The following is an 18,640-nucleotide window of genomic DNA, read 5'->3' on the forward strand; positions in this document are numbered from 1 at the left end:
TGTGCACGAATTTCGTGTACCGGGCCACTAGTCTATATATATAAAAGCCTAAGAGACCATTAGGACTGGTCTCGATGATGATGCACTGACCACCACAGGGCAGATGCTCAATGCAGGAGCTGCCCTCTGGTGGTCAGGGCTCTCCCACAGCCAACCTCCCGCGGCCAGCCAACCTCCTGCGGTCCCTTCCCCTGGCTGTCCGGCCCTGATTGGCCCCAATCGGCCCGATCACCAGCCAGGTCAAGGGACCTCACCCGTGGGCCTCTAGTAATAGATAAAAATCCAGCAAAGTGTTGTGGGAAGCCAGAGCCAGAAGAGATTATTTCTACTTCACTTGAAAGGGGCCATTTGAACAGGATATGTCTCATTTTAACAAATGTTGATTGACTGCCCACCAAGTGCACTGTGCTGGGGTTTATGTGCATGCAGCGGGAAACGGGAGGATTGGCCATTCCAGAGGCTTCGTAACACGGCAATGGGGAAGCTTGCTTGGGGCATTGTAGTGTTACTGATGGTAGGGTTCTTGGATTCCCCAAAATAGAAATCAAGAAGAAACCCCAGAGACATTTCCAGACAGATTTTATTAAGCTCATGCTGGAGCACCAGGGAGGCAGCACAGAGGAATTGAAGGTCCTGAACTGGCATGGGGCAGGCTCTGCTTGACTGCTTTTATAAGTTGGAGACATAGTAGGCTTGCGTGAAAAGGCCAGTTTATTAAAAGGTAGGCTTGCAAAATTTTCCACTTTAGGATCTGGGTGACTTCCTGAGGATGAAAAGGGACCACATACTCAACCTGACAAGCTCAGGGAGGCCTGCGTGGTGGCCTTACAAACTCAGAGACCTAAAATAACCACAAAGGATAGTCTGAAATTAACACTTTTTAACTAAAAGCAGTTTATGGTGGATAGTCATGTCCTAGGCCGGTATCTTCCCTGACAAAGATTAATCTTTATCTTAACTGGGCCTGTCTGTTGCCTTTTTACATCTACGTTAACATATCTTTGGAATGCCAAAGTAATATTCTTTTTACTGGACCCCTCAAAGCACAGGCACCACTCTATAGAGACCACAAACCCTTAAGTGTTATAGAGGCCTGGTGTATGAAATTCGTGCACGGAGGGAAAGGGGTGTCCCTCAGCCCGGCCTGCACCCTCTCCAATCCGGGACCCCTCAGGGGATGTCCGACTCCCTGGGATCGGGCCTAAACTGGCAGTCAGACATCCCTCTTACAACCCGTGACCGCTGGCTCCTAACTGCTCACCTGACTGCCTGCCTGATTGCCCCTAACCACTCTGCCTGCCTGCCTGATCGCCCCTAACTGCTCTGCCTGCCTGTCTGATTTACCCTAACTGCCTCTGCCTCGGCCCCACCACCGTGGCTTTGTCGGGAAGACATCCAGTCTATCCAGTCTAATTAGCATATTACCCTTTTATTAGTATAGATATTGACTTATATAAAAGAAGTATGTATGTCTATCATTTTACTTTTTTATCCAACCCCAGAGGTTTCCACTTTCTCCTGCCTCCCTAATCTATCACCAATGGATTCCATAAATCCCACTTACATCTCCTCTTTGGATTGTAATGTTAAAGTAAGGTGCAAAACTGCCATTCCCCGGAGCATTATCTCAATCTGCTGAGATTTTGCTTCCCAGCAGTTGTCGACAGGTGGCTCAAATAAACTGACAAAAATTCTTCACAGGTTAGAATGTTTCTTAAGTTGATATTCCCTTCCCAGCTGCGTGGCCTGGTGACTATGTTCATGCCTGGCTGGGAGGGCCGGGGGCGGGGGGGAGAGAAGATGGCAGACCTCACACTGGGAAGGTCAGTAGTTTAAGAAGGCAGTTAGAAGGGAGATAAACTCAGCTACCTCTGCGTTTTGAGCAGAGGGGTGGTGACATTTTTGCAGTCCAGTGTTGCTATGTTTATCCGGTGTCCTTGGGGCCCTGGGCCCAGGTCCTATGCTGCCTCAGGAGGTATTCTAGTTTGGCTAGAGAAATATGATATGGATAGGAGTAGAGAAGTCATGGGAGAGGAGTCAGAAAAAAGTAGGTTGGAGTCAGATTACGAATGACCTAGAATGTTAGGCTAAGAATTAATAACTTATTCAATAAGAATTAGGAAGTGATCACAGACTTTAATGAGAGTGAAAGGTCAAAGGCATAAATCTGGGCCAAGTGCAGTAAACCCCTTATCAATAACCCAAAAATAGAAAGGGAAGAAGAGAAATTCCTGGATAGAAGGAGGTTGTAAAGCTTCTTCAGGGATCCTATGAAGTAGAGAACATTCTTGGAGAAGCCGCATCATAATAACACATTGTTCCGTGTTTAAGTGACAACGTCAACTAGTGATTCTCATGCCTGGGTAACTGCTTGTGAACTCTTACTGCCAGGAAGGACGACTGGCGTCAACATTTCAGATGCGCTTCTGTGAAACTGGACCTTTCTGAGACCCAGTAGCCATGGTAGTTTTATAATGAGCTTTCTAATGAACTTAAAATTCATACTCTTTAATGACACTTAACTCAGTGTTTTCATTTAAGTTTCCTTCCAGCTAACAATAGGAGTTTGCCAGCTCACAAAAGGCAGATTGAATAGAACAGAGTCAGGGATTAACTATTTTTATGGTAATGGCACATAGAGAAAATCTTTGCCTTCCATGCCTCATTTCTCAAATTCAGTCAGATATTTTCTAAGAATGATTATGAAGGATACTTATATGGGCCCAAATAAAATTTACTGAGTATATTTCCCTATACTATATGTATTTTACATTTGTCTTAAAAATGAGGATATAGAATATCTCATTCTCTATTTCTTGGCATTTTAAGAAACTCATCATTATAATAGATTTCCTTCCTTCCTTCCTTCCTTCCTTCCTTCCTTCCTTCCTTCCTTCCTTCCTTCCTTCCTCCCTCCCTCCCTCCCTCCCTCCCTCCCTCCCTCCCTCCCTTCCTTCCTTCCTTCCTTCCTCCCTGCCTTTTTCTGCCCCTAACACTGCTGACTAAAAGGTTCTATACTTTGCACGCCATTTGAGAAGAATTTTATTATTTTATTAGAAAGTAACCCTGGAAATTAAAAAATAAAATCCAACCGTTGAAAAAACCCTCTCTCACTTAAATTAAGATGCTTTAAAGTATGTGGCTCTCAAACTATTTTTTTCCCCCCAATGGATCAGACTTTGAAAAAGAACAAAAGGTTACTTATCCTGCCATAGGGTGAGCTATTTGGCTGTGGTTCCTGCTGGATTAATACTGCTTTTCAGGGATAAGCTAGTATGAAAATGAGAGAAGTGCGTCAAGGGGTAAATGAAGTGGCACATTCAGGGCCATTTAATTGAGCTGCTACAAAGGTGTTTAATTGTACCTGGGACATCTTTGTTTGCCATTAGCAAAGGGCCCTTGTTGAATTTGAAGGGTTCTTATTTCCAAGATGACGAGGTGTGAAGTTTGGACAATGAGTTCGTGAAAAGCCCCAGGTTTCCTTTCTAAGTCCTTTCCTGAAGGTTTCATTAGTGCAGTTTCCTTTGCTAACTGGAAAGTACCCGGTGGGGATTGGATCTGACGGCGCCTCTTCGTGTTTTTTTCCCTCTTGTTTCTACTAGATTTTAATCATATTAGGGCAGGAATAACTTAAGGTTTCCATTGGAAAAAAAATTATTTTATTATTTTTTAAAAATATGTCTTTATTGATTTCAGAGAGGGGGAGAAAGATCAAAACATCAGTGATGAGAGAGAATCATTGATCAGCTGCCTCCTGCACATTCCCCACTGGGGATCAAGCCCACAACCTGGGCATGTGCCCTTGAGTGGAATTGAACCCGGGACCCTTCAGTCCACAGGCTGACACTCTATACACTGAGTCAAACCGGCTAGCGCTAACATTTTGAATTATAGGACAAAATTGTGGTATTTGTAATTCTTTTGTTAAGTGAAATTTATATAGAACAGAAATAACTCTGAAAAGCCTAAACTATCCAGTTGGCTTGTCAGAACTGACTTCAGTCCAGCTAACCATTATTGAGCAGCCTACAATGTGTAAGTCACTGGGCTATAACTAATCTAAACTGGTAATACAGAAACAATGAAATGGGTTTAGAAAGAAAAAAAAGAGATCCGATGAGGCAAAGTACAGTTTTAATATCTAATCAGTCACTATGCTTACTAAACAGTTGCAGACACCCTACAATTCCATTTACTCAGGTTCTCTTCTATCCTCAACCTGAAGTCTCATCAGGTTAAAAAAAAATTGAGAACTCAAATTAGTGTCCTACCAACTATCTCAGTCTATTATAACCGCGTTAGTGTTAGGTGGAGAGTTGTAAGGGAAAATGAAGCTCTGATATGTTCAAATGGTTTCTGGGATTCTTGTTTGATAACTGCTGTTGTCCTTTTGAAATAGCTGAGCAGGAAGACACTCAGAAGAGAACCTTCACCTGCTGGATAAACTCGAAGCTGGCAAAGGTGAGGGAAAAAAGAGCAAATTCAGCTCCACGTTTATGTAAGTTACTTCTCCTACTCCGTCAGTTTGGGTCCCAAAAATGGCATTGGTGACATGTAAAAGGCTGAAAGGCGGTGTTGAATGTCACCTTGGTCTTGTTTTCACATATGTGTTATTCTTTCCTAACACACAAAAAGGGGCCACTTTCGTTAAGGACATGGGAGAAGGTGCTATAAAAATATTTAAAGCAACAACAAATCTGTTATCAAATGAAATGAAAATAATTATGATTCATGTAAATTGAGTGCTTTGTGTTAGATACTGTCCTACGTTATTCAAAAGTACTGATGCTCCTTGACTTATGTGTTCCGTCCCAACAAACCCATTATCATTTGAAAATATTGTGTCAAAAATTAATACACACCTAACCTACCAAACATCATAGCCTGCCTAGCCCACTTTATTATCTATCCATTTATTTATTTCTCACATGAAGATATTGATTTTAGAGAGAGGAAGTGGGGCGGGGGAGGAGGGGGAGAGAAAGGAACATTGATGTGAGAGAGAAATACTGGCTGATTATCTCCCTTACACGATCTGGCCAGCGATCAAACCCGCAACCTGGGTATGTGCCTTGACTGGGAATTGAACCCACCGCCTTTCAGTGTACGGGATGATGCTCCAAGCAACTGAGCCACACTGGCCAGGGCGCCTAGCCCACTTTAAATGTGCTTAGAATGCTTACATTCACCTTCAGTTGGGCAGAATCATCTAACACAAGGAATGCACTGTGGAGTGTCAGTTGTTTACCTTCCTGATCGCACAGCTGACTGGGCGCGGTGGCTCTCTGCCGCTGTCCAGCATCATGAGAGAGTTTCATACCGCATATGGCTAGTTGGGAAAAGATCGAAATTCTAAATCTGACATATGGTTTTCTCTGAATGTGCCTCACTTCTGCAGCACTGTAAAGTCGAAAATCGAACTCGAACCATCGTAAGTTGGGGACTATCTGTACTGACTACTCATCACATTTCAGTGATTTTCACAACATCCCCAGGAGGTAGTGTTATTCCAGTTTGCAGAGCAAGGAAACGACGGTACAGAGAACTAAGGTCCCAGAGCTTAAAGTGATGGTGCTGGGATACAGATTCCAGGCAGAGTGGGCCCAGAGGCCTTGATCTTAATCACTGGGCTGTTCTGTCTCTCAGAGATGCCAAGTGCCTGGAATAGCTTACAAACAGAAACAAATGAGTCTCTTCTCACAGGCTGCCCGTCCCCACACAATGCCCCTAATTCTAAAAGGGTAAATTCATAAACAGGTTACTCTGGAAAGGTAATCTGCTTCCCAAGTAAGTGGGTCACCGTTGGCCGACTCTAAATGTCTTGAATGCCACCTCTATACGCAGGTGTTAAGCACTCAGTGAAAGCTGAAAGCGTGTTTGTGACTGGAAATTTGCCACGAGATGAACTCGAGTTCCCTGCTTTTCTTACCATGTTTTGATAGGGAACTTTGTGTGTTCCCTGTCATTCTGTTGATTAGGAAGAATATCACTACCGATCCCTAGCGTTTGCAAAGACACGATGCGTGTTTCTGAGATTCTTACAGGTACTGTGTTTTTGGACCAGTGTGTGAGATGATTTTTCTTGTGACCTTTTGCAGCACACTCCTCCCTCAGTTATATCAGACCTGTTCACAGACATTCAAAGGGGGCATGTCCTCCTGGACCTCTTAGAAGTACTCTCAGGACAGCAGTTGGTAAGCTCTTAAAGTGACATTAAGGAACTTTTGTTGACTTTTAAAATAAAACATTTCTGAGTAATATATTTTGCTTGAATTTCATTAGCCTCGAGATAAAGGATCTAATACATTCCAGTGTAGACTCAATATAGAACATGCCCTGACATTCCTAAAAAGCCGGTCGGTGAGTATGAATTTCACTTGGAGACTCATTGGGAGAGGTTAATACTGTGGGATATTTTCTCCTTTTCATCTGCCTTTTTTCTTTTCCAGATTAAGCTAATCAATATTCACGTTGCTGATATTATAGAGGGAAACCCATCCATTATTCTTGGCCTGATTTGGATAATAATACTGCACTTTCATGTAAGTAGTTTGACGATACGAAAATTATTTCTGTTCTAATCGCCACGGCATGAAATCAGTGTAATGCAATGAGTGTCATTTGATGCCAGATTCAGTCCTGAGCTTCCTCCAGAACTAGGACACCCTGGAAACCTTGCCAGGTGGGAAACAGATAGCAGCCCTTTTGCCATTTATGTTCTTTCTCAATGGAAAATTGAAAGCTGCGTTATCGATGAGATCAGCACCGGTCTGAATAGAACCTGTCATGGTAAATTATTGCTCATTATTCTTTATTTCCTTTGGTGGGAAAGAGAGTAGAAAACTCCTGCTGTAAATGCTTGAAAACGAACCCACTAAACTTTGTAAAATCTCCCTCTTGTTGAAGACCCTTGTCCAGACTAATAATCCTGCAACATCCAGTTCTGTCACAAGACTAACTCATCGATTTATTTCATTCTACAAATACTAGTATTTTTGAGCACCAACTATTGTGCTAGTTTTTGTGCTGAGACACCAAGAAAATAACAGTGAATAAGACAGTGAGAGTCCTGGCTTTATGACACTTACTCTTCCAGGTTTGGGGCTCTGAATTAGTGCAGGTTTTCTGCAGCTATCTAGAAAGTTCCATGATTACTTTAAAAATAACTTAAAATTTTTGTTGTGGACAACAAATGCTTATTGTATAAAATAACATGACTTGTATAACATTTAAAACATGTAAAATGAGGCTAGCATTTCTGGATACCTACATTTGTAGTTATAGAATAATATGCATGAGGATGATGAAAAGTAAATTTAGGATTGTGGTTTTCTCCCTCTTGGAAATGAAGTTGGAGAGGGAAAGTCAAAAGGCTTAAAGTATACCTGTGCTGTATTTCTTAAAAAAATGTGAGACAAATGTGATAAAATGTTAAAATTTGATAATTCATAGACAATTATATTATTTTTCATACTTTCCACCGTATTGGAAATATAATTTAAAATGTCAGTATAGATAATAAAAAGAAAATAAAGTATCTTTAATTCCACTAGTCATAGATAACCTCTCTAAGTAATTTATTGTACAGTCTTCATGATATATGCAGCAATAATTAATATATATATTCATATATTTACAGGGTATGCCAAAAATGTATATATACTTTAACAGCTGATAGCTCAATTTTGAAAATGAAGTGTATTTTAATAAACACTGCCTTTATAATTACTCAAAGTGTGTGTATACATTTTTTGGGACACCCAACAAATCTTTAAAAAATAGGATCATACTCTTCATATTTTTCAACCTGTTCTAATTGACATCCTTCTGAACTTAAATATTTCTTAATGGAAGCACAGTATTCTATTTTAAAGCACTGTATTTCATTAATGGGCAGTCAGAATGCTCATATTTTTGTGTGTGGTTGTAAGCAATTCCAAAAAGACTACCCTTATGATAAAACTTTTGCATACAATCTTAATTATTTCCATGGGCCAAATTCCTAGAAGTGGAATTGCTGGGCAATAAGGTTTGCAAAACTAAAGCTTTAACTTCATATAAAGGGAAGTGTAACTGATTTCTCTTGTATACACTAGATCCTCTTTTGTGTGTGACTTATTTCACTTAACATCTTGGCTGTGAGATTCATGCTTTTGAAGCATGTACTGTTGATGGACATATCTTTTGTTGCCAGTTTTTAGCTGTTATGAATAAAGCTGCTAGGGACATTCTTGCATATGCCCTTTAGTGGTACAAACCCTCATTTCTGTTGCATATACTATTCCAGGAATGGAGCCCTGGGCCCTAGGGCATGTGATCTTCAGCTTTAGTAGGTGCTGCCAAATAGTTTTTCAAACTTGTTCTCATTTATACTGTCGCCATAATCCTATCACTTGGGATTAAATTTTTATTTTAGCTATGCTGTTGTGTGTAATGATTTATAGAGTGTTAAAATATATCCTGGATACAAATCCTTGTTGGGTATATATAAGCTGCAAATCTCTGACTCTGTGGCTTGCCTTTTTAATTTTTCAATGAACAGACATTCATAATTTCAATGTAGTTCAAATTTATCAACATTTTTTCTTTTTTTTTTGTGACTGGTGTTTAAAAAAAATATATATATTTATTGATTTCAGAGAGGAAGGGAGAGGGAGAGAGAGACAGAAACATTAATGATGAGAGACAGAAACTGGGGATCGAGCCCACAACCCAGGCATGTGCCCTGACTGGGAATTGAATTGTGACCTCCTGGTTCCTAGGCCTACGCTCAACCACTAAGCCACACCAGCTGGGCGTGGCTGAAGGTTTTGCCTCGGTGCTGCTAGCTTATGCTCCTGTATATGTTAACTATTATGATGTCTTCCTTAGATTGAGGAACTTGCCCAGACTCTTTCTTGCAATCCCAGTCAACCTTCCCTGGACGATGTGAGTGTGGCTGAGTCATCTCCTACCTCAAGTCCTCCTGTGAAGAAATGCTCCAAAGCCCAAAAACGGTGGCAGATGTCTGCAAAGAAAGCTCTTCTCTTGTGGGCTCAGGAGCAGTGTGCCACGTAAGTAGTTTGCTACGACCAGAGGAGACAGACAGGACAGCTGTACCCACCAACACAGAGTTGCTGACCTCTAGGTTTGAAATTCAGGCCAACTGGGTGTAACACCACTGGAACGCTTCCCTCTCATAATACCACCCCCTTCCTCTCATAGTGTCTCTTCCAAATGTGGAAGTCCGGGAGCTCAGCCACCCCTGGTTTTGAAGACCAGAAGGTGGTATCGTCTGGGTAACTTACCTCACTCCCATCCACATGCGTAGGTGGCCTCTTTGTGCAATTAAAGTGCTCTTTCAATATTTTTGTCTTTGGGCACAATTCCCATGTGCATTGGGAAGGTGGACTTAGACTCAAAAAGTTTTGCCACAGTAGGAGCACTTTAAAAGTCAAGATATGTCTTAATTGATTTTGCTTCCTTAGAACTTAGCATAATGTGAGTTCATGGTAATGCTCCATAAATGTGCGCTGATTGGATGAATGAACAAATCCTATATAATAAATAGTAATATGCAAATTGACCATCACTCCAACACACAAGATGGCCGTCCCCATTTGGACACAAGATGGCCACCACAAGATGGCCGGCAGGGGAGGGCAGTTGTGGGCAATCAAGCCAGCAGGGGAGGGCAGTTGGGAGGGACCAGGTGTGCAAGGGAGGGCAGTTAGGGGCGACCAGGCTGGCAAGGGAGGGCAGTTAGGGGTGACCGGGCCAGCAGGGGAGGGCAGTTGGGGGCGACCAGGCCTGTAGGGGAGGGCAGTTAGGGGCAATCAGGCTGGCAGGGGAGCAGTTAAGCGTCGATCAGGCTGTCAGGGGAGTGGTTAGGGGGTGATCAGGCTGGCAGGCAGAATTGGTTAGGGGCAATTAGGCAGGCAGGTAGGCGAGCTGTTGGGAGCCAGCAGTCCTGGATTGTGAGAGGGATCCTAGATTGGAGAGGGTGCAGGCTGGGCTGAGGGACACTCCCCCACCCCCCAAATGCACAAATTTCGTGCACCGGGCCTCTAGTAAGTAAATAAGTAACAAATTTATAAAATCATCTCCTAGAACTGTCTATGACTACATTAAAAGACCACAGACCCCATTGTTTAGAAACTCAGAGCTCTGTTAGGAAACAAAGAGACAAGAGTGTGTATGTTTTTAAAAAGTAGGGATGATGAAGGGAAGGTAGTGCTCATAATAATTTTGTTGTTTTTTTTTGCATACAAAGAAAATTGTTTTTTGCTCTTGGGAGACATTTGCTTTTTCATTTTAACCAGCTGCTGGGATGGAGTCTGAGAGAAATGAAGAATTAGGATGCAGAACTCACCAGGAGAAGAGCTGGGCGTTCAAAGGTGTTCCTTGTCACATCATAGCATTGTCTGCATAAAGAGAGGCATCAGTGTATTGCTAATAAGCCCTTTCAGAGAATGCGGGCTTCTGAGTAACTCCTTCCTAATGAAAGACGAAGATGTTAATTTCTGCCTTCAGCTTTACCTCTGTTCTGTGAGGGACCCAAGCATGCATATCTTATGGGTTATGAATATTAATCAAACTTTTTCTAGAACCTCCTAGAGACCAATTTACTTCAGTTTTCTAAAAATTTTAAATACAAAATATAGTATGTGGGGAAAGCATTATTGCATCATACTCAGCTTTGTTTCATTTATGGATAAATGAGCTTTAAACCCTTTCAAAGTTCATGAATTTTACCACAGTTTATCTTTCCCCAAGTCCTCCCTTATTTTTCAGCTATAGAATTCATCCTAAACTTATTAAGATGTAGTAATTAATTCTTAAGTAATTCATCAGGAGTTTATCCTACTTTTGGCCATCCCTAGTGCTAATAGGACTAACGTTTATTTCAATGTTCTGCGATTCTGTAGGACTCGCATGTATGACTGTGCTGTAAGAAACATGTATCTTCCTACTTCTGAAGATCACTCGGCCCCCCATTTGAGACTTCTAAATGAGCCCCAATCCTACAAGTCACCTTGGAGCCTGACCCCTGCCCTCTCTAAGTCCTGGCAGCAACATGTTCTTCGTGGCATTGGTTTCTGCTCCTCAGTGCAGCGCTGACCCCATAGCCTGGCGCCTTATTAAGCACAGTGCCTGCCAGGCAGCACGGAGCTGGTTCTGGCCCCTCAGCTCTCTGTAGGTGGCCTGGCCCTGCCCTCAGCCCCAGTCCCTGTCTCTTTAGCTGTCAATTCAGTTCAGTCTCTGAGCGCACACTCTGAAGCCAAATACCTGGGTTTGAGTCATGGCTCCCAGCACTTCTGACTGGTGGCCTAAGACACTTCGTGTTTGTTTCCTCACTCATAAAATGTGGGCAATACTAACTCACTTCACAGGGTTATTAAGTGTGTTATAATAATTCTTTTTTAAAAAGCATTTGGAACAATTTCTGGACACAGTGGGGACCACATAGGCATTTGTTAAATAAGACAAAATTCACTGATTACTATGTAGTTTCATGTTCATAATTTAGGCTTTGTTTCTTAAGGAAAGCCCAGGTCATCTGAAGCAGACTGTTTCTTGAGTAGCTTTTATGATTTGATTTATACCTTAAATTAGTCCATTGAACTTCCTTGTGTTGTTTTTTTTTTATAGGATATTAAAGGAAACTATAGTTGTTCTGGAATTTTCCCTATACTTTGTAGGCAACTATACTCTTTTATAATATCTTCATCTCTTGTCAAATACTGAATAACGGTTTCCTTGTCAGATACACATTAGTGACTGATTGAGTGATTTGAAACATATATATATTAAGTATCTTTCTATACCAGCTACTGTTTGTGGTGACTCTACCATGACGGACAAGAAAGACAAGCTCTTGCTCTCAAGGGGCTTGTACCCTAGTGGGAGGAGCAGGTGAATAAATATAATTACAGTTGGCGATAAGGTTGGAAAGGACTTATGATGACGGGGAGTGTCTAGGGTGGGAAGAGGGTCGCATGTATCTTAGGTGGGTATAGAGCTTTTCTGAGGAGGAGACCTTTGAGCTGGGCTTGCAGGAGAAGGCTGCCTAGCAGAAGGACTAAAAAGAGCATGAGCATGGGGATGGAAAGTACAGCATAGGAAATATAGTCAGTAACACGGTAATAACTGTGTATGGTGCCAGGTGGGTTCTGGAAACATAGAGGGGAACACTTCGTAAAGTATCCGATGGTCTAAGCACTATTCTGCACACATGAAAGTAATACAACATAATATTGAATGTAAACTGTAATTGAGAAAAAAATTTGTTAAATAAATATTTATCAGATGTCATCCCCCCTCCCTCTAAAAAAGAAGAAGAACGTGACTATAGAAAAGCAGGATGAGGCCAGTGTGACTGCAATATTGCAAGGGAGGGGAGATATAAAGGGGGGAGAATTAAGCAGGGGCAAAATCTTGTCTTTGTGGGCCAGAGTGAGAAATGTTATTTTGAATACACTAACAAGCTACAAAGTTGTTTCTCCACCCCCCGCAAATTGTTATTGTGATAAAGTATGCATAATATAGAATTTACCATTTTAAGTACGTAGTTTAATGGCATTAAGTTCATCCATATTGTTGTGCAACCAAGACCACTATCCAGCTCCAAACTTCTTTCATCTTGCTAAACTAAAGCTCTGTGATCTATTAACAACTTCTCCGTTTCTCCCTCCCCACAACCCCTGGCAACCAGTGGTCTACTTTCCTAATCCATGAATTTCACTATTCTAGCTGCCTTAAATGAATAGAATCACAGAGTATTTGTCCTTTTCTGACTGGCTTATTTCACTCAGCATAACACCTTCAAAGTTTGTTCATGCTGTAGCACGCGTCAGAATGTCCCTCCTTTTTTAGGGCTGAATAATATCCCATTGCATGTATATACCACATGTTGCTCAGCCCTTCACCTGCGATGACCAGTTTGAAGCCGAGGAGTGAGAAGGTCTCTGTATCCGATGAGCTGCTGGCCATTATTGGTCTGGCACAGTATTTCATTTAGTTTGTTCCAATGAGAGACACAATTTCCCCCTAGTGAAAGGAACTTAACTGTATGCAGAGATTCTAAGTCAGTCTCGAGCCAGCAGATTGTTGAATGAGGAACATTTAACTGAGTGAGTATCATTGTCACGTGAAGGCTTTGAGAGACACACATTTCAGGCCCACCCCAGAGCTGATTCCGAAGGTCTGGGGCGGGGTCTGAGAATTAGCATTTCTAGCACTTGCAGCCTTGGTGCTGCTGCTGCTGCTGCTGGTGGTCCAGGGGCCACACTTTGAGAACCAATGTTCTGTAGTATCGTGAGCCTCATCAAACGTGGCATTTTACGTTAATTTGACCACAAGATTAAAATAAAATATTTTCCCAGGATGATTTATGATTTATTTGAGTCACTCAAATTTGTTTTAATTACTGTTGAAGAGAGAGGGGTGCTTTGACATATTCTTTTCAATAGTATATGTCATGTTTTTTGTCCTTTTGTGATAGGTCTGAGTCTGTCAGTGTGACAGATTTTAAGTCAAGCTGGAGAAATGGGATGGCTTTTTTGGCTGTCATTCATGCCTTGCGACCAGACCTCATTGACATGAAGAGTGTGAAGCAGAGATCCAACAAAGACAATCTGAGAGAGGCCTTCAGAATTGCAGAACGAGAATTAAAAATCCCCCAATTGTTGGAACCAGAAGGTAAAGACGCTTCTTTCTTTTTAAAACCATGTCCAGTGTGACGTTGATTTGAAAATGCTAATACCCATATATAAGCAAACAGAACAGCATTATCTTAAACTCTTTGTTAAATTCCATGAAATTAAGAATTTCTACCAATTAGTTAACCTCAGTTACTCTTTGCTTCCTCTCTTTCGTACTGTACTCTTTATAGGGAAAGAGTCCATGCAGCTCACACTTAGGACAGTTATGTTCACCTTCCTTGAGGGCAGGTTACCTACTTGAGTTATTTGGAATTCTCCTGCACAGGAGGTGTGTCTGTTCTCCATTTACTTATACAACCCTTTTTTATGTCAACATGGACTCATGGATATTTTTGGGTTGTATTCAATACCACTTTATTGCTCAAATTAAAAAAAAAAATTTTTATAAAGCTCAAAGTTTTGGCCAGTGGGAGCTCTTTCAGTGGACAAATCTCCATCAGTGTGGCATTTGCTTGTTTGTTCTGGGGCATGTCCTCACTTTTTGGCAAAGTCCTGGGGCCATTTCTCCAATGAGCCCTGACTCCTTTTACTGGAGAATGGTATTAGAAACCAAGATCAGGGTGCCATTTGTGCTCATTCTTATGGGCACTTGGCCTGTTTGGACTGCATTTGTTTTCAGGAGTTAAATTAGGTGACAATGATTCCATTCTTCTTTTTATCAGGTTTGTCATTAGTCTGGTCCCATGTTGCTTGTTATTAATTCTTCTTATGTTAACTTTTCTTCTCATTTCCTTTCTTTGCTTCCTTTTTTCCCCTTTCTTTGTCTTTTCTCTTTCCTTTTTGGCTTTTCATTATCCTTAAATTTTTTCCATACTTTGTTCTATTCCCTATTTCTTATTACTGTATTTTTTAATGTTTCTTGCATATTTAAAAAATTTTATTGAATTTCCTGGGGTGACATCCTATATAATAAAAGCCTAATATGCTAAGTGTCTGACCAGTCGCTATGACACACACTGACCACCAGGGGGCAGACGCTCCAACTGGTAAGTTAGTTTGATGTTGGGACTGGGCAAGACGGGCTGGACACGCCCTGGAGTCCTCCCACGGCCCCTCCCTGGCCCTGATTATGCATTGGTGGGGTCCTTCGGCCTGGCCTGTACCCTCTCGCAGTCTATAGGCTGAGGGACCCCACTGTGCACCAGGCCTCTAGTTGGTTAATAAAATTATATTGGTTTCAGGTATACAATTCTATAATACATCATCTGTATATTGTATTGTGTGTTCAATATCCAAAGTCATGTACTTTGATTCTCCAAATCTATATTATTAGTATAAAATACTTTGCTATTAAAATAGCTAGGCAACCAATGGATAGATTATATAATAAAAGCAAATTTCCACTCTATTAATGATTGCCCATAATTCATTTTAAGTATCATATTTGGATAAGGGAATTTCCTTTGACATAATTTTGTTAAAGTGTTTAATCATTATGCATAGCTTCATACAATGAGAAGTTTTAAAAAAATCCTAGTTAAGCCAGTATCATTATTTTATGTATCTCTTTATTATACTTACATTTTTTTCATTAAAAGATAGAATAACTCAACTCTTAGGGATTCTTCCTTTTTATGAAACCCCACTCCCAGTGTTATTGATACCTTTATGTGCCTACTGCCTTGAATTTTATTATTTGTGTATAAATTAGATTTACTTTCTCCTTTAGCCGGCTTAGAGCACTTGTTGGGTCTATGCATAGTGTGTAGTACTCACAACCACAAGCTCCTTGAGGGGAAGATTTCTTAAGACATCTAGATATACTCAATTGGTATCATCTGCTTGATGGATGATTAAAGGGATGAAACATAAGGCCCTTAAGCTGAACAGTAGTCCCTCTTTGTGACTTGCATTTGTTGGATCTCTATAAATATTTTTTGAATTAAATTTACATGAATTAATAAACAGGAGATTTTCTTTTCAATAATTTTCATTGGTTTGTTTTGGGAACATCCCAAAATTATGTGTATATTTTGTTTGACATATTGTAATCCCTTTTTTTGTGATTTTGTGATCTAATTTATTATATGTCTGGAAAAGTTCTACAGTTAAGGAATTTATAGTATTTTTATAAACTTCGTTTAATTCAGCATTTTCTAAATTTATTTCATCATGGACTTTGTCAATGAAGCACAAAACTTGGCCCATAGAAGGCTCTCAGTGAATATATTTATTCCATGAATGAATGAATAATAACTTGTGGATGTCTTTTTAAAAAATATGTCTTTATTGATTATAGAGAGTGGAAGGGAGAGGGAGTGAGGGATAGAAGCATCAATGATTAGAGAGAATCATTGATCAGCTGCATCCTTCACATTCCCTATTGAGGATCGAGCCTGCAACCCGGGCATGTGCCCTGACCGGGAATCGAACTGCGAGCTCCTGATTCATGGGTCAATGCTCAGTCAGTGAGCCGCACCAGCCAGGCTCTTGTGGATGTTTTCAACACGTCTTTCATACAATATGTACTTTTGGGCAAGTTTACTGAATACATGCTGAGACCAGTGTGTCAGGAAAGGATTCCAGTTGCTTTATGTCTCTGCACTCCCGGTGGAGTTTCTGTACTGTGTCTCTGGGAAGTGGAAGGCTTTCTTTTCTCCTTTCCACCCTCCCTCACCACTTACGCTCTCATCCCTACAACATGCATCGTAGTAATCGAGGCGGTGCATGCACTACTGCCAGGAGTCAGCTGAGCTCTGTTTGGCTCTAGACCTAAGTGCTTAGCCACTGCTGTCTCGTAGCAAGGGCGAGTGGCCAGAGATGACATGGCTGGTTGACTACTTTGGTTCATTTCAAGGCTGTTGATGGCATAGACTGTTCTTGAGTATTAACAACGGTAAACGACATCTATAGCTAAGTGACAGTGTGGCATATCTTGCAGATGTGGATGTTGTCGATCCTGATGAAAAGTCAATCATGACCTATGTGGCGCAGTTTCTCCAGTATTCAAAGGATGCACCTGGGACTGCAGATAAAGCTCAGGTATGTCTTTATAAGTACGAATCAAGCTCCTTTTTGTCATACCCTACTAATGGTTTAATTTTAAAATTGAGGTAAAATTTGCATGTAGAACTTAAATGTACAGTTTTGAGTTTTGACAAATCTATATACCTATGTAAACCATACTCCAATCATAATGTAACACATTTCTGTTACCCAGAATGTTCCATTGTGTCTCTTTCCTGTCTGTAGTCCGCACCCCAGGCAACCAATATTCCAATTTCTTTCACATTAGATGAGTTTCCAGTTTTTTGTTTTTTTCCACTCATATATGGAATTGAATGAACAAACTGAACTATCAAGCTAAATAGAGACAGACTCATAGACAGAGCAGGAAGACAGATCTGAGGTATGATCTCAATCCCTCAATACCTCTAGGGTCGGGTAGAGGGATTGAGCAAAAAAGAAAAAAAAGAGAGAACTCATGGACATGGACAGCAGTGTGGTGATTTTGGGGGTGGAGGGTATGGGTGGGGTGGAAGAGGACATAGAACGGATAAATGGTGGTGGAAAAAATAAAAAGAGTTTATTTGAGCCAAACTGACGACATATATCAGGAAGTAAGATCTCAAATGCTCTTACCTGTTCTTTGTTTTTTTTTTTGTTTTTTTTTTAGTTAAAAGTAGTAATTTATTTAACGGTGATGAATTGCCTAAAACAGCTTTAGATAGGCACTATATAGTACATATTAAGTTAGCAGGCTTTTAAAAAATTCTGGCACTATCAAATTTTTGTCTATTGTAATTTTTAACAGTTTTATTGAGATACAATTTACATATCATAAAATTAAACCATGTAAAATTTATAAATCAGTGACTTTTAGTTTATTGACATAGTTGTGCAACCCTCACCATAGTCTAATTTTACCATATTTCTTTTTATTCTTTTTTTAATCCTCACCCGAGGATATTTTTTTCATTGATTTCTCAAGAGAGGAAAGGGGAGTGGGGAGAAACATCAACATGAGAGAGAAACATTGATTGGTTGCCTCCAACATATGTAAATGCCCTTGACTGGGATAGAACCCGCAACCCTTCGGTCTGTTGGCCAATATTTTAAGGACTGAGCAGGGCCATATTTCTATTTTACCTGTTTTTTATTTTCATATAAATGGAATTATATAATTCATAAAAATGGAAGCATTGAATTCTCTTAATCCTTGCTTGTTGAGATAGTGTTGAATTACAGTTAGATTGCCATTTAATTATTCACTTTTTTTCTTTTACTTTTTAAACAAAATGTTGTGGTGAAATTTCATAAAAATCACTAAGCTGAAAATATACTCTTATTCTGCTTCTGTGAAGATAAAATGAGTGCTGTGAACTTAGTAAATACGTTTGAATATTATTTTATCATTTTAAAAACTTTCTCAGTAGTGTACAAGTCATTTACAAGTAGTCATATTATTGCATTTTATTTGACAAATTTAGGCCTATGTTTTTCCAACTGTCATGTTGAGGCACGAAGCCGGCTTGTTGCTGATTCTGGAAGAGAGACTCAAGCTGAGACTCGGGTTTATAATACAGTTCACTTATTTCTGGCCTGCTGAGAAGCTATCCTTTTCTAATTAATTTTCATATTAAAAATAAAATTAAAACTTCAATCACCCATGAAACTTGATGCAAAAATATACAGAAAATGCTCTTTTTTTTTTTTTTTTTACTTTATATAGAAAATACTCTTAATAGGAAACACAAACAAATGAAGGTTAAAGGAGAATGGAAATAAGATGTAACTTCTTTTGCTTTATCCCTCTTATAGTAAAATTTGCTTCCAAAGTAGACAAGTTTACCAGCTAAACAAGAATCTAAGGAAAAATAATTGTTTCTCACTTCCTTAGGACAGCAAAACCAAGTCCTTTGGTAGTGTTATTTTTAGGATCTTTAAAATATTCAAGGTATTTTTGATGTCAGTGTGTTTGATGGATGTGGGCATCT

General features: G+C 40.2%; 1 protein-coding gene across 4 annotated transcripts in view; it reads left to right on the forward strand.

Annotated features, from left to right (window-relative positions):
- The window catches only part of SYNE2 (spectrin repeat containing nuclear envelope protein 2), a 306,555-nt gene that overhangs the window by 68,052 nt on the left and 219,863 nt on the right, over nucleotides 1-18,640 (forward strand). For all 4 annotated transcript variants that reach the window (XM_079769558.1, XM_079769560.1, XM_079769561.1 and 1 more), the window contains 7 exons: nucleotides 4,400-4,461; nucleotides 6,099-6,194; nucleotides 6,283-6,360; nucleotides 6,450-6,542; nucleotides 8,872-9,053; nucleotides 13,484-13,680; nucleotides 16,585-16,685. In XM_079769558.1, the coding sequence (XP_079625684.1) occupies nucleotides 4,400-4,461; nucleotides 6,099-6,194; nucleotides 6,283-6,360; nucleotides 6,450-6,542; nucleotides 8,872-9,053; nucleotides 13,484-13,680; nucleotides 16,585-16,685 (809 nt within the window). The remainder of the gene's footprint in view (nucleotides 1-4,399; nucleotides 4,462-6,098; nucleotides 6,195-6,282; nucleotides 6,361-6,449; nucleotides 6,543-8,871; nucleotides 9,054-13,483; nucleotides 13,681-16,584; nucleotides 16,686-18,640) is intronic.

Source organism: Cnephaeus nilssonii (genome assembly GCF_951640355.1).
Source record: "Cnephaeus nilssonii genome assembly, chromosome: 4".
NCBI lineage: Eukaryota > Metazoa > Chordata > Mammalia > Chiroptera > Vespertilionidae > Cnephaeus > Cnephaeus nilssonii.